The following is a 20,727-nucleotide window of genomic DNA, read 5'->3' as shown; positions in this document are numbered from 1 at the left end:
TCTTTGTCTTTGCCTCATACCTTATATTAAACTCAACTAAACCTCACTCCAGTCCCAAGGACATCACAATGGCGATGTGGTAAACAGAAAAAGGATGAAAAAAATGGAAACATTGCTTTCAGGTATGAAAATTTTGGAAGTTTTTGTCTATTGTTATGACCAGGTGAGAAAGGGGTCTAGGGGTTCCTTCTCAGCCTTTGCCTGGTTTAATCCTAACAGGGTTTAATTTTAAAAACATCGTGTTTTTAGCTCCCTCTCAGTGAATCCTTGTTCACTGCTCTCCAATTATAAGGCAAAGAAATCAACCAGACAGGTTTTCTTAGATTTAAACAGGAAAGGTGGAGGTTTATTAACTTTAAACTCTAATTCGGTTAACGACATGACCACGACATGAATACGCGACATGACCACGCCAGCATGCATACGCGATAAACACACACACAGATAGAGAGAGAAAAGTAGAACGAATAAAGGGGAAAAGTTTGAAGCAATAGCTGGGATTTATTTACGGTCCATTCAGTACGATGTAGAGACTTTGATTGCCGGTAAGTCTTGCCGTTTCGTTGGGGCCCAGCACACGCTTTAAAACTTGTTTTGATGCAGGTGTCTTTTCTCTCTTGAGGTTTAAATGATGACAGTGGATCCAGAGATTCATGAGAGAGAGCGAGAGAGAGCTAGCCAGGAGAGAGGCTCTCTTCTTCCAAGTTCAGTTGCAATCTTACACAAATTGTGCAGTGAGCAGTTCAAACAAAATCTGGGTCAGCAGGTTAGTCATGTTTCTAGCTGTTTTAACAAACTCCTCCATCTTAGCTCTGGAATGCTGGCTTTCTTTCACATTCAATGTCTGGTGATCAAATCCATTTGGCTTAATTGGATCGGGGAGCTGTTCTATTGTCTCCAGGCCTGTCTCTTAGAATGCAATTGTTTTCCAACCACTGCTGATCTCTTTAAACAAGTCATCTCTTCACTCCAGCAACAGTTTAAAATCAATGTTCACGTGACGAAATTAATATGCCTCATTCGTGGCAGGTGGAGTCTCCATGACACTACTTTCACAGACAGCATTTTAACTTGGAGACAGTTAGAGTGGTACACAGGAAGTTTGTACAGTGTCTAAACACACACTGACATTTCCAAAATAACCATCCAATCCAAAAAAAAATCTCAGATCACTGCAGTGAAGTTTCCTCTGAAAGGAGTGCAATCCCGGATCCTTTATCATTGCATTGCTCATCAATATGGCGCTATCTATGCTCAATCTACCACCTTTTGATGTACATTCAGAGCCATCATCGGTATCCCCATGCTGACTGCGACATTTCAATGGTGCGATGGCAGATTTCACAATCACAGACAACACAAGGAAAAAGGCCTTGCTTCTACACCATGGATGTGAAGAATTAGAAGATATCTTTGAGACACTTACACCTGAGCAAAATGACTACAACTCAGCAAAAAATGTACTGACAACCTACTTCACGCCTAAGAAATACATCATATGCAAAATCATTATCTTCTGACGCACTAATCAAGAAGCAAACGAGACAATTGATCAATATTGCACACGTTTAAGGCAAATAGCAACCAAATGTGACTTTGGTGGTGTTGAACATATTGAACGGGAAATCAAAACACAAATTATCTAAGGCTGTCTCTCCAGTCAACTATGCCAAAAAGCACTCGAGAAAGACAGAAAGCTGTCAGAGCTGCAGGAGTTAGCAAGATCACTGTCGCTCTCAGAGTCCAGAGCTATTGAAGTTGAAGGTACTAACGGTAACTACCACACTCCAATTTCAACTCCTGTGAACACTATTTATTGCTCACATGCCAGGAAACCACCTCAAAGCAACAACAGCCGTCTCACAGAGCTGTGACTTATCCAAAGAATGTTTCCACTGTGGTGGTGCTTACCCACACCGGACAGAATGTTCTGCTATAGGTAAACGGTCTAAAGCCTGTGGAAAACCCAACCACATTGCTCATGCTTGTCACTTATCAACAAAATTAACTAGGAAGAGCAATACCAACAGAAGGGTGTCATGTATGCATACCACAGCAAAAAGGCGAGAGAATGTAGCCAAAGTAGAGGTGGATAACCCTGAACATACTTCCGAGCTCTCTCTCGGACACAGCAAACAGCCATATGTGACAGTGACCATTGGCTGTTGGGATGGTGATGCTCTCAGATACAGCAGCATCTGTCAATGTCATGGGAGACAAAACATTTAACAAACTTCAGGATTGCCCCATTCTCTGCAAACCAGGGAAGATGAATATTTTTGCTTGCAACACTGACGAACCAGTCTCATTCAAAGGCACTAGAACGAAAGCTCTATTCTATGTCTTACCTGGAAAATGTGACACACTTATCAGTTTCCACACTGCAACAGATCTGCTCATGTTTGCAGCCACATACACGATTCCTTTGCCTAACAAAAACATTCTTGAACTGTATGCTGATCGCTTCACTGGTATTGACTGCATGGTAGAGCACAAAATCAATCAGTGTTTGCCATGTAAAGCAACCACAATGTCAAATCTTCATGATCCTCTCGAGGTGTCCGATCTACCTCCAGGACCATGGATTGAAGTCAGTGTTGATTTTGCAGATTTGCCCAAAGGTGAACACTTGCTTGTTGTCACTGACAAATACAGCAGATTCTCAATTGTAGAATTAGTTATGTCAACTTCAACAAAAGTAGTCATCCCTAAGCTTGACCAGATCTTCGCTTTGTTTGGAATCCCTCAAACAATAAGAAGTGATAATGGACCCCGATTCAACAGTGATGCGTTCAGCAAATTTGCGAACTACCTAGGGTTCACTCATTGGAAAATTACACCCCGTTGGCCAAGAGCTAATGGCGAAGTTGAAAGACTTATGCAAAGTTTGAAAAAAGTGATACATACAGCTACAGCTGAGAACAAGTCATGGAAGCAACAGCTGTATCACTTTCTACATAATTACAGAGAGACACCTCACTCGACTACTGGAAAATCTCCAACTACACTCATCATTGCACATCCTATGCACACACATCTACCTGAGCTACCCTGCAGAGCTAATGATGAACATGTATGCGAATGCGATCGAGAACAGAAAGATCGAATTAAAGTACATGCAGAGCGAAACATGAAACTTCGAGCTACACCGCTTAAGCCAGGAGATAAAGTACTTGTGAAACGTGATGGCCATATCGGAAAACAAACAACTCCTCAGGACAAACAACCATTTGTTATGACCAACACAAAGGATCAATAATCACAAGAAACGCATCATTCTTCAAAGCATAGAATCCAATTCCGACATCGACACCTCAGATGAAGAACATGAATCAAATGAGTCAGACGATATCCTACTTGTGAGAGAAAATGCCCACCATACTTCTGACTGTTACAAAATGAACTACTTACGTTTAAGTTTATCATTTACATTTTTAGAAACAAACCATTGAAACATGCTATGTCTCTCATTTACTAAGATGGGGAGGGGTGTAGTGTTGTAGTGTTTGAAATTGCAATTGCATTGTGTACTCCAGAGGTTGCTGTAGAACATACATGCTAGCAAAGTGAAAGTGCAATTAAGACAGAATAAAAAGAGAAGCCTTTGTGTTCAGCTGCTGCAGTCTTTATCTCTGTCGTTGCCTCATACCTTATACTAAACTTGGCTAAACCTCACTCCAGTCCCAAGGAAATCACAAAAATACAGCATAACAATGCATCAAACATACTCCTTAATCAATTTCCTGCAAAACAAAAGCAATTGTCATGCAGGCCCCCACCTGCCAAGAATGAAGCACACATTATTTCGCCACATGAACATTAAAAACTTTAAAATGTTGCTGGGAAGAAAAGAGAGCAAATCATAAGGAATTGCCAGGCCCCTCGCCGGACATACCTTTTTTGCACACAGACAGACAGTCTTGCAACAAGACTGCTTGTTGTATTGCTTCTCCAATACAGAAGTCCTGGTCAGACCAGCTTAGTCACATGACTAACTGGCTGTTTGAATTTGAACTTGCCACAGAGTTTTAAAACTCAGAAAGCTGTTCGCTCCTGGATTGGAAAAGACCTCACCTGGCTGGCTTGCTGCCGCCTTTCTCCTGTCTGCTCTCATCTCTCACACAAACTTCAGAAACTATTGAAGATATATGAACCCCAAGAGAGAAAAGTCTCCTACAGTGGACAAGCATTAAGAAGAATACCGGGCCCCAATGGAAAGCAAGATCTACCTACAAGCAAGGACTACAGCGAGCTCGAAGCGCAGTAACAAAAACCCCTCTTCAGAGATTCCCTCAAACCTCTCCACTCTATGTTTTTCTTCTGCTCTTTTTTATCTCTATTTGCATCTACGTATCACGTACACATGCTAGCGTGGGATGCGGCTTGTATCTGTAGACGTTAACTGAATTAGAGTTTAAGTTTTAATAAATTTCACTTTTCTTCTTTAAACCTAAGAAAGCTTGTTTGTGCTCATTCCTTTGCCTTATAATTGGAAAGCGGTGAACAAGGATTCACCAAATAGGGAGCTCAAAACACAGTGTGTTTAAAAATTAAACCCTATTACAATAAGACCAGGTGAAGGCTAAAAGGGAGCCCTAGGTATCTTTCTCACCTGGTCATAACACAATCTATTGATTATAATGCATTTTGTGATGTTCTGAGGACATGAAAAGTGTTATATGAATGAAAGTTCTTTTTTCACTCTGATACATCAAATAACCTTTCAAATTATATATTATATTTGTCAAAGTTTGTGAAGAAGGGAGAAGCAACTGATGTAAAATTATGTAGACGATGAATGAAACCAAAGCAAAGAAGGGAGAAACTTAGGGCTGAATTTTGTTCTGATGATGGGAGTCCTGGTAGGGGCTGGAAGGCGGGAGGTGACCCCCGCCTCAGCCCTCTATTGGAACCCCATTGCAATTCCACAGCGGGCAGGCAATTAACTGCCCACTGCCGAGGACATTGTCCCTTCAAGGGACGAGCTCCCACCACCAAGTGCTGCCTGTCAATTAGAGGGCCGGCAGCTCTACAGCACCAGCAGCACCACTAGGAGCAGTGGCTACTGCCGGTACTACAGGAGGCCCTGCAGCACCAAAGATTCCAAAGACCCCAGGAAAGGTATGTGGGATTGGGATCGCTGGGGCCATTCGGGTAGTCCCTGGAGATGGGTTGGGGTGACTCTTATCCGGGGGGGGGGGGCAGGAATCAACATCAGGGGACCCTCTGGAGGCCCAATATGGCCCCCAAAGGAGGGACTCACTCCACCCCAACCGTGCTGGAGGTCCTCTCAATACCCTCAATTGGCCTGGGGCAGGACTGCTGTTATTGGCCTTTCGCACCCCAGACTAAATTGGAAGGTGTTGGGAAGGCAACGGGCACACCACCCCCTGCCTTCCAATGCAATTTCATAGGCCCAACCATCTCTGTCCCATCCTGAGGAGGCCCATAAAATTCAGCCCTTAGAATCTAATAATCTCAAGATTATAACAATCAAGCAGATCACCACTGTACAAATTCCAATTCAACTTCTCGAAGAAATATGAAATAGTATTGTTTCACGACCAGCATTTTGAGCTTTGTTCACAACGTTTCTCATTCGATTGCTGCCAAACACACCAAACTGCCAAGCTCATTTAAAACGCCCCAAATGATGCTGAATGCTAAGTAGTTTCCTACTGACAATGTGAAAATTTTAAAAGCTAAAGCAGTATCCTGTATCTGAGAATAAAATAAGATCCCTACTGATCTATTATCTTCACAACTCTAGCAATTTTCAGCCTTTCAAATTTGTACTTTGTGCAGCAGATAAAGCAGAAGTGATCTTAAAGAAATGGTACTATCTTTTGCATTAGAGGTTTAAGGTGATCCAATGATACAAAACATCACAAATGCTAACAATATCTTAATTAGATAGCAACAATATAATAGCACAATTAATTTGACAGCCATTATTCAAATGTGTATGCATATTGTATAGCAAATTAGTTAGCCATAATTATGTTTAAAACAAACTTACATTAATGAAGGCCAATTATGATGTAACATAATCACATTTTCAGATGTAGGTGGTAAAAACATAAGAATATAAGAAATAGGAGCGGGAGTAGGTTATACGGCCCCTCAAGCCTGCTCCACCACTCAATAAGATCATGGCTGATTTTGACCTCAACTCCAGTTTCCTGCCCAATCCCCATTTCCCTTGATTCACCTAAAGTCCAAAAATCTATCTATTTTAGCCTTGAACATACTCAGCAACTGAGCATTCACAGCCCTCTGGGATACAGAATTCCAAAAATCTTAAATTATGCTTATGAGAGATTTTAAAAGAATAAGGCTTGTTTTAAAATGCCTATATTAAAATAAAGTTTATATATAAAAAATAAACAGAGCTGATTCAGATTCAGATTATTTTAAATGGAGCTTAAATGTATTTAATATTGCAGCTTGGGCTCCAGCGAGGTGAAACTCCACTCACATTGCTTGGCTCCTGCGTGGTTCAATGGATCCTCAATACTTTTTGAAGCAGTTTTGATGCCACAATAGATTTATTAACCCCTCATCACCAAAACAATAAAGAGCAAGGTAAGAGAATATCTTACATAGCCGGCTGTGAAGACATTGAATGCCTTCACAGAAACAGCAGTGGAAGAAGAATCCATAGGAACTTTTAAAAAGGGTGTGAATAAATATTTGGAGAGAATAACACTGAAAAGGTGCTAGGAAAAGGGCAGGGGTGGGCGCTGCTGAAGCATGCAGGCAGGTGAGAGGGTACCTTCATTCCTAGTCGCCATCCATAAATGGGGTAACTAAGAGGACCAAAAGGGTTAGGGCATGAGGGGGAAAGTCCCCACATAACAGGCACTGCCACGGTTGTAGCCAATTTTTGGAGCAGCACCTACCACATTGATTGGAGCCTCTGGCTCCGATGTCTCCCTGGCCTGCCGTTGGGAGGCTGCCACTGTTTCATGGACTGCCTACCGATGCAATGGATATCTCATGCACCAGCTAGAAAATCCAGTCCATGTCGGGAGAGTGCCTTTAATTAAGCCCTCAAGGGGCTTAATTGGTTAACCAACATGGCTGGGCAGGGTAACTATTTCCTCCATCACCCCAACTCTGGCATAATCCCGTGGAAGCGGGATGATGTTGTGGAGCTGGCCCAACAGGATTTCCCTCCCATTTTCGGGCCCTCCACCTCCAGACCTACCTCCACAAGCCATTGAAGTGCAGCAGCACTTCATTGCCATCATCCTCGCAACAGGCAATGAGGCCAATGAAAATCACCTGGAAACTCCCTGAGTCCTAAGAGAGCAATTGGGGGAGGGAGAGAGAGAGCAAAACATCCTGGGGAGGGAGGGAGAGAGAAACACAAACTGGGGTGGGAGAGAGAGAACAAAAACTGTGGGAGGGTGAGAGATCAACACAAACTAGGGAAGGGGGGAGAGAAAACAAACTGGGGAGGGACAGAGAGCAACATAAACAAACTGGAGGAGCAAGAGAGAAACACAAACTCGGGGGGGGGGGCACGAGAGGAACACAAACTGAGGAAGAGAGAGACAGGAACACAAACTGAGGAAGAGAGAGAACACAAATTAAGGGAGGAAGAGAAAACACAAATTAAGGGAGGAAGAAAGGACACAAACTGTGGGAGAGAGAGAAGAACACAAACTGGGGAAGGAAGAGAGAGGAACACAAATTCGAGGAGGGCACAAGAGGACACAAGCTCGGGGAGGAACAGAGAGAACACAAAGTGTGGCAGAAAGAGAGAGGTACAAACTGGGGGCAAGGAGAGGGAAAACATAAACTGTGGGGGGAAGAAAGAGAGACCATAAACTGGGGGAGGGAGAGAGAGAACACAAACTGTGGAGGGAAGGGAGAGGGAGAACATAAAGTGGGGAAGGAAGGGAGAGAGAGAACATAAACTGGGGAAGGAAGAGAGAGCAACACAAACTGAGAAAGACAGAACACACACTGGGAGCGGGAGAGGAACACAAATTGGGAGAGGGAAAGAGAGAACACACACTGGGGGAGGAAGAGAGAGAGAACACAAACTGGGGAGACAGAGAGAGAACAAAAACTGGGGGAGGAAGAGAGAGAGGGAGAACACAAACTGGGGGAGGAAGAGAGAGAGAACACAAACTGGGGAGACAGGGAGAGAACAACACAAACTGAAGAGAGGGAGAATTCACGTTGGCCTGTGATGTGCAGTATTGTATAATGCAGCTCGCTCCATCAGTTACGCAGCTTTGGTGCTTCTCTCTGAGGACTGAACCTCACCTCCCTGAAGCTGGACTTCAGTACGATGGTGTGGGAATCAGTAAATTAGATTTGGTTTTGGTTTTGGTTTTATTACTTTTATAACTTGCTGTGTCTTGTAAAAAGTCATAAAATTGTACGAAGACTTTCGTTAAAAGTTACTTAAATAAATTATGTTTTTGTTGAATCAGTGGTATTTACTTGGTGTTTCTTACTGTGGTCAATACTGTAGAAATATTTTTACTTAAACATTACTGTCCTTAAATCTTCCTATTCTTTTGTGTTCTTTCTTTGATTTACAAATTATGTTATTATTATAGAACAAAGGTCATATATTTTATTCAGGGCTTGGTGACCCTAAAATGCACAACTAAGGTAAATGCGATAGCATTTGCAAACAGTGGACACATTTCAGATGATCAAATGTCATGTGATTAAGCATCATGAGCAGTCACATGATCGAACACCATGTGATTAAACATCACATGATCAAATCTCAAAGAATATGTCAAACCAGGGTTAGTAACCCTAGTTACACTACAAGTTGAGTTTCAGTGTAAAGCTGAAATTGTTTTGCACTGATATTAACCTTGCAATTAAATGTAGTTTAAATTTTAACTAAATTACATTTTTTCTGCTTTTAGAAATGGTACCAAGTCTTTTAGCTTCACTGAAGCGAATAATAAAATTTTGTTGTGTAAGTTAGCCAAAACTTGTGATTTAGCAGTTGCGTTACTGCTATTATTTGATAAACTTGTTAATATAACTAATTTTTAGCTTTATACACTGTTTTACTGAACCGTATTCCTCATTTCTTTCATATAGAATAGATATTGCTCCTGTAATAATTCAGATAACTAAATGCAACTTATTTGTGATTCCTCCATGGTAGTACACTCTATTAAGAATTATGTGCAAGTCATAAGAGTTTTGTCATGTTTTTAAAAACTAAGAGGTCTGTGTGCCTTTAAGACTGAGAAAAAGGACTTTCTGTGAACAGTGACTGCAGACACTTGTTGCTGGAATTTGAAGGGCGCAGGCTGCAAGGCAATTTGTATCCAAGCAACCAGAAGGTTTTACGGCTATCTTGTGACTAGGTTGTTGTGGAAAATCTAGTTTCACTTTTGGGTTGTTCAGTTACTGCTGGAGACTGGCCAGGAATACAGCCCAGAAAACTCTCTTGAAAAATAATTCCTGTATCAAGTAAAATTCTCATTTCTTCATGAAGTTAAAAGACTTTGAGCAAGTTGCAAATCTAATGTAAGGGAGCTAAAACCCTTGTTGCTGTTTATGCCTGAAGAGAGGAAAAATCCCAGGAAAAGAGGAGTTGCTACATTCTGTGGAGAAACACTGCTTTGCTGAGAGAAAGCCTGCATGGTTGAAGGTAGCAAAATTCTTATTGATTCCCATCTCTCAAAAATCTCTGCCCCAAGAGTGATTTTTGTTTTTGTGCTTTTGGAGAGATCCTGAAATCTTAAGAAAGTTTCTACTGTTAGACTGCTACTTTAAAATTTAAATAGACCTGTTGCTACAATCTGTTGCTGAAAGATCTGTGTGATGCCTGCTGCAGACGAACTAACATGAACGTCTACCCACCATAGACTGTTCATTAATTTCACCTGGAGACTTTGAGTGGCATCTGACTATTCGACTCTGGGACACCTCATTGATCCAGCAATATACTACCAGAAGTTACAACCCAGTTATTTTATTATTCCTAAGAAATTGTTGTGAAGTCAATATATCCGTTTTCCCCAGTTAACCATTGGTAATTGATTGTATGTGTGTGCATGAGGGTTAGGAAAATTAAGCAGTTATAACATTTTTTCATACATATAAATTCATGTCATTATCTGATAAAACTTGGTTTATTAATATATAGTTAATTTTGTTGTTTAAAGAAACCTAGTTTGGCATGCTTTATTCTGAGGATAAATAAAGTGATTAATTTGGCTATTTTTCCAGTAGCTGGGAAACTTTACTAATATGCTGTAGTGGAGTAGTGGGACTGAATTAACAGTGCATTATTCCCACCTTGGTCATAACAAAAGGCATTGAGCATTAAACAATTATTTTCTGGAAGTTTTAATTCTTGTTTTTCAATATTTTCAAGAAAATACTTGTCTTATTTGTTGTGGGATCACTTTAAGAGACTGTAAGTAGAGTGTCACTGAATGAAGTGATGTCGCACCATACATGATGAGAAAGATGTGGGTGTAGACCAATAGTGTAAGACATGTGTAGGTGTGCTCCTGTATTACTTGTGTGTATATATGTTCCAGTTTCATTACAGTAAAGACCCAAGTATTCTTCATATTATTTGTATTCCTGTGAATTTTATAATAATTCATGCACTAAAGGAACAAATAATATAACATGAGCTGCACTAATGACATTCAAATTTCCTTCATGTCTCCCTGCAAGTCTGAAATAGTATTGAGTGTGCTCATCTTTTGATTACATCAGTCAGAGGCACACAGTTTCACACTGACACTTGTTCAAGGAAATGAGAAGGCTATGAATTGTTCATAGGATTTAACAATCCTAACCAAAATGTATCTCTGAATGTAAAGCTTCAGTGATTATTTTAAAGTCACAGTTGACAAATCAGATGGACAACACACATTGTGGGTTGCATTTTACATGTCCGCCGCTGACAAACAATGGTGGTCTGCCCACGCGGACCACACGCAGACCACATGGCCGGGGAGGACCGCCCACCCCAATGGTGTGTAGGGAGCGGGCGGTGCGTCCCCGGCAAAGGCATCAGCTGCCTTTCTGCAGGCGCTGATGCCACTTTTCAAGGGCTTCGGTCCCTGACTTGCAATTTAAATATTTAAAGGAGAAATGATTTTGAAAAATTAATTACATTGATCCTGACCCTCCCCACCACAATAACCATATAATTAAGTACCCGCCTTCTCCCCCCCAAAACACTTATCTGTCACCCCAAAGTTCAAAGATTTTACCCCTTCCCACCATCCCCTAGACCAATGAAATTACTCTGACGCCACTCCTCCCCCACACTGAAAAACTTACCTGCTCCCCCTCCCCACCAGTGTACACTGATGGGGAGCCGAAGGCACATGAATGCTGGCCATCAGCACCAATATCGGCTCGGAACAGATGGTGGGAGTGGGTCGGTCATTTATTCATTCATTTAAATTATTTAACATATGTAAATTTGGCTTCTGTCGCCGAGCAGTGGGGGGTGGGGGGTGCGCCACAAGGCCTCGCCACCGCCCGCAATATCAGACTGGGCCTTCTTGGCATCGAGGCCTGTGGCGGGCCTCTCCAAGAGGCATTTTCCGCCCCCGCCCCCCCCACACCACGACCCCTAACATCATCAGGATCTGTAAAATTCAGCCCTGTATGTACAACATTTTAGTGTGAGATTCATACAAACATGGCATAAACCCTCTTAATAACAGGATGGGAATATCAAATTCAGTTTTAAAGCATTTTATTTTGTTGATAAACAAATGCATCTAATCTATCCAGAAATCAGCGAAAGTATTGTTCGGTCAGTTAAACAAACCTTATTTGGACAGTGTAGATAAAAACTGAGAATGATGAACAAATAAGAATTCATCAGATCACATGTTTCAAAACAGCTAGTTGAATTATATGGAAATGTGCTACTACCACCTACTAAGCAAATTTTCATTCAATTAAATTAGAAGCCACACACAAAACATATGGTTATCTAAAATCAGTGCTTGTGTGCAAAAGGTTTAGTCTTAGCCCATTTAGTGGACCAAATGTTCATTCAGATTGAACTATGAAAGTAACAGAAGGAAATGGTTTTTTGTTGGTTGACAGTAATTACATTAGGATTTGCTCCAGTGCAACACACTCCCTACAGAAATATAAAGATAGTAATCTGAAACACTGAGGTTTAAGAGTTGCACAGAAAGTTTTAGCAAAATCAGACAGACAAAATGTGGTTTGTGCTGGATTTATGTATCTTATCTTTTGAAATGCATCCTCGATTTACTGCATGAATTTTTTATGCTGTAGAAACTTTATATTCTGGCAAGTGAATTATGCAGGTTCAGTTCAATCAGTGTCCTGTTGTTTATCACTGCCAAGAACATGATCTTTAAAAAGGAAGGGAAATTAAGGGGGAGAACATTCTGTTCAAACGTCTATTTGAAAAAATTATTGAAGTGACTCCGGGATGCATTTCTCCCTCAGCAACACAACAAGAGGTAGGGAAGGTGGAAGATTTCCTCTGAGCAGCAAATATGGAGGTTTTTTTTTAAAGCTACAAATGTTATTACTCATTTCCTTCACTCAGACAATTTAATAGAAATAATTGCCTCTAGACTTTCCTTGCCCTTTGAGACCAAGATTATTGCAATGAAAACACAGTATACTATAAGATGGTAGGATTATTAACCAAAATTAATTTTATCATCAAGTCCACTGTCAGGTGTGGCTCAACAGTAGCACTTTCACTGCTGAATCAGAAGGCCATGGGTTCAAATCCCACTTCAGAGACTTTAGCTGACACTCCAGCACAGTACTGAAGGAGTTATGCACTGTCTAGAGGTGCCATCTTTTGGACAAGACATTAAACAAAGGTCCCACCTGATCTCGAGGTCCCATGGCACTACTTATAAGAAAAACAGGGGCGATCTCCCCAGTGTTCTGGCCAATATTTATCCCTCATTCAACATCACTAAAAAGATTATCTAGTTATTATCATATTGCTGGACTGCTGTGCAGAAATTGGCTGCCATGTTTCCTACAACAGTGACTACACTGCAAAAGTACTTAATTGGCGGTAAGCGCTTTGAGACATCCTGAGGTCTTTAAAGGATCTTTCTTTCTCACTATAAGATACCTACTCTCAGGCCATACCTAATAAACATCTACTATGAACATTATTGCAAATACATACAGCATGCTATAGACAGAACTAAGTGATCCCACAAACAACTGATCAAATCAATGGTCTCCAGTCCTGCCATATCCAGTGGTGAATGGTAGTGGACAACTAAACAACTAACTGGAGGAGGAGGCTCCAAAAACATTCTCATCCTCAATGATGGAGGAGCCCTGCCTTGTCATTGCAAAAGACAAGCCTGAAGCATTTGCAACCATCTGCAGCCATAAGTGCCGAGTCAATGATCAATCTCAGCCTCCTCCTGGCAGAAGGTACTGAATACAGCAAAGGCTATGGGCCCTGAAACATCCCGGCTGTAGTACTGAAGACCTGTGCTTCAGAACTAGTCACGCCCCTAGCCAAGCTGTTCCAGTGCAGCTACAACACTGGCATCTGCCCAACAATGTGGAAAATTGCCCAGATACGTCCTGTCCGCAAAAGGCAGGACAAATTCAATCCAGCCAATTACTGCCTCATTAGTCTACTCTCAACCATCAGCAAAGTAATGGAATGGTGTTGTCAACAGCGCTATCAAGCGGCACTTACTCAGCAATAGCCTTCTCACCGATGCTCAGTTTGGGTTCCACCAGCGCCACTCAGCTCCAGACCTCACTACAGCTTTGGTCCAAACATAGACAAAAGAGCTGAGTTCCAGACGTGAGGTGAGAGTGACTGCCCTCGACATCAAGGCATCATTTGACTGAATATGGTACCAAGGGAATCATACCTAGCACAAAGGAAGATGGTTATGGTTGTGGTTGTGGTTGTGGAGGCCAATCATCTCAGTCCCAGGACACCATTGGCAGGAGATCATCAGGGTAGTGTATTAGGCCCAACCATCTTCAACTGCTTCATCAATGACCTTCTCTCCAACCTAAAGTCAGAAATTGGATGTTTGCTGATGACTGCATAGTATTCAGTACCATTTGCAATTTCTCAGATACTGAAGCAGTTCATGCTCGCAGGCAACAACGCCTGGACAACATCCAGGCTTGGGCTGATAAGTGGCAATCAACATTTGCACCACACAAGTTCTGGGCAATAACCATCTCCGACAAGAAAGAATCTAACAATCTCCTCTTGACACTCAACAGCATTATCATCGCTGAATCCCCTAGCATCAACATCCTGAGCATTACTATTGACCAGAAACTTATATATAAATGCTGTGGCTACAAGAGCAGGTCAGAGGCTGGGAATTCTGCGGTGAGTAACTCATCTCCTGACTCCCCAAAGCCTGTCCACCATCTACAAGGCACAAGTCAGGAGTATGATGGAATACTCTCCACTTGCCTAGATGGGTGCAGCTCCAACAATACTCAAGAGGCTCGATGCCATCCAGGACAAAGCAGCCCACTTGATCAGCACCCCATCTACCACCTTAAACATTCACTCGCTCCACCACAGGTGCACAGTGGCACCAGTGTGTACCATCTACAAGATGCACTGCAGCAACACGCCAAGGCTCCTATGACAACACCTTCCAAACACGCAATCTCTACCGCCCACAAGAACAGGGGCAGCAGGCACATGGGAAAAGCAGCGCCTACAAGTTCTTCTCCAAGTAACACACCATCCTGACTGGGAACTATAGCCGTTCCTTCACTGTCGTTGGATATAGGTTTTTCTCTAACCAAATTTCCCCTCAATCTGTGATGTCATTGACCTGAAACGACATGTAAAGTGTGTCTTCATTGGAAGTACAACTGACTAAGACCAGTAAAACAGTACCACATAATTTGATAAATAAGTGAGGAACTTAACCAGTAAAAAAAGCACCATTTAACATTGCACTTTGTTTAATTTCTGTCACTTTTGCAGGATTACTATATATGTTACACTAAACATTCTCATAAATTGGCTTACAACAATAAATAAATTACCTGGGTTGATAGATCCTTTCAGGTAGCCAATTACATTTTGAATTGTCCTATACTCTGAGACTGTTGCCACCTCCAGCCTGATGGTTTTACTGACTGTATTCAAAATAAAACAGATCGATACTTAGTAATGGGTCATAAGAAAAGGTGATGTACACATTGTAAGGAATTCTCAGCAAATTCTGGCATTTTGATATTTTTTCCTCAGTGACTACCAGTTTTAGGTCAACAATTAACATAATTGAATACATAAAAATTGTAAGCTTGTCAAAGTATCAGAATCAGATCAACACAGCAATGAATCTGGCAGTTCTCCTGTCAACAGCATGTAAGTAAACATGCAGTAGTGTTGGCCATTTCAAATTAATTGTCAGTTACATTTTATCATTAAATTTTTACAGAAACTCTAATTACTTGGTTCTTTTTTACAATTAAAATGACCCATGCTGTTTTGTTCAAAGCATTACCTTCATGCAATTCAGAAAGTTCAGAAAGTTCTGAATACTGGTGAGAGTGAGGTTCCTCTGGGGAGTGCAGGCAGACAGTGGCATAGTGGTAATAGCACTGAGCTAGTCATCTAGAGGCTCAAGCTAATGTCCAGCAGACACCGATTCAAATTCAGCTATGGCAGCTGGAGGAATTTAAATTCAATTAAGTAATAAAAGTCTGGAATTGAAAGCTGGTCTCTGTAATGGTGCCATAAAACCATCATCAATTGTCATAAAAACCCATCTGGTTCACTAATGCCCTTTAGAGAAGGAAATCTGCCATCCTTACCTGGTCTGGCCTACATTGTGACTCCAGAGCCACAGCATTGTGGCTGACTCTTAACTGCCCTCTGAAATGGCCTAGCAAACCACTCAGTTGTCCAATGCAATTAGGGATGGGCAACAAATGCTGGCCTTGCCATCCCATGAATGAATTTTTTAAAAACTCCACATCACCATGGGTGGCTCAGGATGGGGTGTAACAGCAATCGTGGTAGGGTACTCGACAGTGAGGGGAACATTGGAGCGCTTTTGCGGCATAGACAGAAAGAAGGTTGAGGTCCTGGAGGCAGAGTTTAGGGAGCTAGGAGAGGGATTGAAAAGCAGGACCTCAAAGGTAGTAATCTCTGGATTACTACGATGGGCCCCATGTGCTGTGGGCTAGTAAATACAGAAATAGGAAGACAGAGCTGATGAATGTGTGGATGGAGAGATGATGCAGGAGGGAATGCTTTAGATTCCTGAGGCATTGGAACTGCTTCTGGGGCATGTGGGACCCGTACAAGTCAGATGGTTTGCATATCTACAAGGACGGAACCAATATCCTTGCAGGGGGTTTTGCTAGTGCTGTTGGGGATGGTTTAAACTAGCTTGGCAGGGGCATGGGAACTTGAGAGCAGATTCAGAAAGGAGAGAAGGAAAGTTGGAAATGGAAGGTAGAAAATTAGTAAGCGTGTTTGGAAGGCAGAGGTAACAAAGACTAGAAAATAGACAACAAGGAAGTTTGGCAGTGCTAGATGATATATACTTCAATGCAAGAAGTCTAGGGTATAAGGCAGAAGAACTGAGAGCACAGATTGACACGTGGAATTATGATATTATAGCTATTACTGAGACATGGCTAAAAGAAGAGCAGGAATGGCAGCTCAACAGTCCTGATTGCAGGGTTTTCAGATGAGATAGAAAGGGGAAGGAAAAAGGAGAGAGGAAGAAATAATTATAGCTGTGAGCAGGGATGATATGGTAGAAGGATCATTAAATGGGGCCATATGGGTTGAACTGAAGAACAAACAAAAGGGGCAATTACAGCACTGAGAGTATACTATAGGCCCCCAGTCAGAGGGAGATAGGAGATCAAATATGTAGGCATGGTTCTGAGAAGTACAATAACTACAGGGCAGTGACAGTGGGGGATTTCAACTATTCTAATATTAACTGGAATAGAATTATTGTGAAAGTCACCGAGGGAGAAGAATTCTTAAAATGCATTCAGGAGAACTTTTTAAGCCTGTACATAGCAAGCCCAGTAAGAGAGGGGGCAGTTCTGGACATAGTTTTGGGGAATGAAGCTGGGCAGGTTGAAGGGGTATCAGTTGGGGAGCACTTTGGTGGAAGTGATCATAATGCAGTTATATTTAGGGTAGTCATGGAAAAGGACAACGATAGACCAGGAATAAAAGTTCTCAATTGGGGAAAATCTAATTTTATGAAGCTGATATGTGATTTAGCTAAAGTGGACTGCAAGCAGCTACTTGAGGGCAACGCAGTCAGTGCCAGATCAGTAGGAGGCATTCAAGGAAGAGACAGGGAGGGTTCACAGCAAGTATGTTCCCTCAACGAAAAAAGGTGGGACTAACAAATCCAGAGCCGACTCGTTGTCAAGGGGCTTAAAGGAGAGGATAAAGAAAAAAAATGGCACTATATGACAGATATTTAGGGCTCAATACTGCAGAAAGCCAAGAGGAGTATAACAAGTATAGGGGCAAAATTAAAAAGGAAATTAGGAAGCTAGGCGAAGGCATGACAAATATTGGCAAGTAAAATCAAGGAAAACCCAAAGATTTTTTAGAAATACATAAAGAACAAGAGGATAACTAAAGAAAGAGTATAGCTAATAGGGACCATAAGGATAACCTGCGTGTGGAAGTGGAGGATGTTGGTATGGTTCTTACTTTGCATCTATTTTCACAAAAGAGAGAGGTGATACAAACATTACATTCAGGGAGAAGTGTGAAATATTAAATGAAATTAACATAGTGAGAGAGGAAGTATTAAAGGGGTTAACATATCTGAAAGTGGATAAATTTCCAGGTCAAGTTGAAATATATCCTAGGCTGTTAAGGGAAGCAAGAGAAGGAATAGCGGAGGCTCTAACCATCATTTTCCAATCCTTTCTACAGGTATGGTGCCAGAGGACTGGAGAACAGCTAATGTTGTACCATTGTTTAAAAAGGGAGAAAGAGATAGGCAAAGTAATTGCAGGCCAGTCAGCCTAACCTCGGTGGGGGTAAAATTATTGGAAAAAAATTCTGAGGAACAGGATAAATCTTCCTTTAGAAAGACACAGATTAATCAAAGACTATCAGCATGGATTTGTTAAGGGAGGTTCATATCTGACTAACATGATTGAATTTTTTGAGGAGGTAACAAGGGGGAGCCGATGAAGGTAGTGCATTTGATGTAGTCTATATGGATTTTAGCAAGGCTTTTTATAAAGTTCCACATAGCAGACTGGTCAAGAAAGTAAAAGCACATGGGATTCAAGGCAAAGTGGAAAGTTGGATCCAAAATTGGCTCGGATGCAGGAAACAAATGGTAATGGTCGATGGGTGTTTTTGTGACTGGAATGCTGTTTCCAGTGGGGTTCTGCAGGGCTCAGTACTAGGTCCCTTGCTTTTTGTGGTATATGTCAATAATTTGGACTTGAATGTAGGGGATATGATTAAGAAGTTTGCTGATGATATAAAAATTGTTTGTGTGGTTGATAATGAAGAAGAAAGCTGTAGACTGCAGGAAAATATCACTAGACTAGTCAGGTAGGTGGAACAGTGGCAAATAGAGTTCAATCCAGAGAAGTGTGAGTTAATGCATTTGGGGAAGACTGACAAGGCAAAGGAATACACAATAAATGGTAGAATACTGAAAAGTGTGGAGGAACCTTGGAATGCATGTCCACAGTTCCCTGATGGTGGCTGTACAGGTGGATAAAGTGATCAAGAAGGCATATGGGATATTTGGCCTTCTTAGTCGAGGCATAGAATTTAAGAGCTGGGACGTTATGCCAGAACTGAATAAAACACTATTTAGGCCACAGCTGGAGTATTGCATGCAGTTCTGGTCACTGCTCTATAGGAAAGATGTGACTGCACTAAAGAAGGGACAGAGGAGAATTTTAGTTATGGAGGAAAGATTGGATAGAGTAGGGTTGTTTTCTTTGGAACAGAGGAGGCTGAGGGGAGACTAATTTAAGTGTATAAAATTATGAGGGGTCTAGATAGAATGAATCGGAAGGCCCTATTCCCCTTGTTTGAGGGTTCCATAATGAGGGACATAGATTTAAGATAAGAAGTAAGAGGTTAAGAGGGGATTTGAGGGGAATTATTTCACCCAGAGGGCAGTGGGGATCTGAAACTCATTGCCTGAAAGGGTGGTAGAGGCAGAGACCTTCATAACATTTAAAAAGAATTGGATATGCACTTGAAGTGTCGTGACCTACAAAGGTTATGTACCAAGAGCTGGAAAGTGGGATTAGACTGGATAGCTCCTTGTCTGCCTGTGCAGACATGATGGGCTGAATGGCCTCCTTCTGTGCTGTAATTTTTTATGATTTCCATGATAAAGTTCCCTTGCAACCATTGTGTTCAAATAAATGGTTTGGATTTTGAAGTTCCACTGCCAATGATGGGCATGTCAGTGCAATAGTTTTTTTCAATGTCATTTTTTATGTTTTTCAGAAAGATCTTGTGAGTGAACAGTTAAAACTCTGTTAACGTAAAATGATGCTTTCATGAAGCACACAGCACTAATGTATAAAATGCCTGGCTTTTAACATTTTCAGACAGCAGCAATCAGTTCATTCAATTGCTGTCTCATTTCTGCTCTTTAAGCAGCTGTCAGTCAGTCACCATTTCACTCAGATGCAGTATTCACTGATTGACAGCTCACAGCTGGTCACAACCAATAAAGCAGCTCCTTCACCTCGGCTCACATTTGTTTTATTTTATTTTTTTTTATTTTAGAAATACAGCACTGAAACAGGCCCTTCGGCCCACCGAGTCTGTGCCGACCATCAACCACCCATTTATACTAATCCTACACTAATCCCATATTCCTACAACATCCCCACCTGTCCCTATATTCTCCTACCACCTACCTCTACTACGGGCAATTTATAATGGCCAATTTACCTATCAACTGCAAGTCTTTGGTGGTGGGAGGAAACCGGAGCACCCGGTGAAAATCCACGCAGACACAGGGAGAACTTGCAAACTCCGCACAGGCAGTACCCAGAATTGAACCCGGGTCGCTGGAGCTGTGAGGCTGCAGTGCTAACCACTGCGCCACTGTGCCGCCACTGAGGGAAAAGCTGTCTTCTGTTATCAAAATTTAATGTAAAGAATTAATATGACAATGCATTTTTATGAATAGCCATTTAAATAGAAAAAAGGAATAAACTTAAGTTTTCTCTTATTAATTTGTGGTGCTTTAAAAAATGAATAATGGGCCAGATTTTGCAGCAGAAGTAACAGTGAGGCTATCTGCACTCAATGTTATTAAAGTGTAAATCGGACAGCACCTTTCACTAACCGCACCTGCACAGTTAAACTTGTCTGAATTGCCATGCAGCTCCAGAAACCGAGCTACACCTGAATCTTGCTGAGACTTGACATTGGAATGGCATGAAATTGGGTAGCATAAGTGATATAAAGCCACTAAACTGGTCAGAAAAAAATAGAGCTTGTCCATTCTAGTGTGAGTAAATCTAACGACATGATAAGTCTTATTTTTTTTCCAAACAATTTCTTTGTCATTGAAAATTAACTTTTACAAGTGTGGAGTCTCATTCCTTCAGCTTTTAATTATTGTTGGAAACTTTCAAAATTGTATTTTTTAAAATCGTTTTCTTTCCCTTTTATCTCTCTCTCTTTACCTGCCTTTCTTTCCGTCTTTATTTTATTTGTGTACACGACTTACCATTGAATGAAATACT

General features: G+C 41.4%; 1 protein-coding gene across 5 annotated transcripts in view; it reads right to left on the bottom strand.

Moving 5' to 3' along the window:
• LOC137375294 (inactive N-acetylated-alpha-linked acidic dipeptidase-like protein 2) overlaps window positions 1-20,727 on the bottom strand; it is a 1,073,632-nt gene that overhangs the window by 298,734 nt on the left and 754,171 nt on the right. For all 5 annotated transcript variants that reach the window (XM_068042232.1, XM_068042235.1, XM_068042233.1 and 2 more), the window contains one exon: window positions 15,034-15,126. In XM_068042232.1, the coding sequence (XP_067898333.1) occupies window positions 15,034-15,126 (93 nt within the window). The remainder of the gene's footprint in view (window positions 1-15,033; window positions 15,127-20,727) is intronic.

The sequence above is a fragment of the Heterodontus francisci genome, chromosome 11 (genome assembly GCF_036365525.1).
Source record: "Heterodontus francisci isolate sHetFra1 chromosome 11, sHetFra1.hap1, whole genome shotgun sequence".
Classification (NCBI taxonomy): Eukaryota; Metazoa; Chordata; class Chondrichthyes; order Heterodontiformes; family Heterodontidae; genus Heterodontus; species Heterodontus francisci.
Note: the sequence above shows the minus strand (reverse complement) of the source record. Positions and strands in the feature narration are given on the sequence as shown.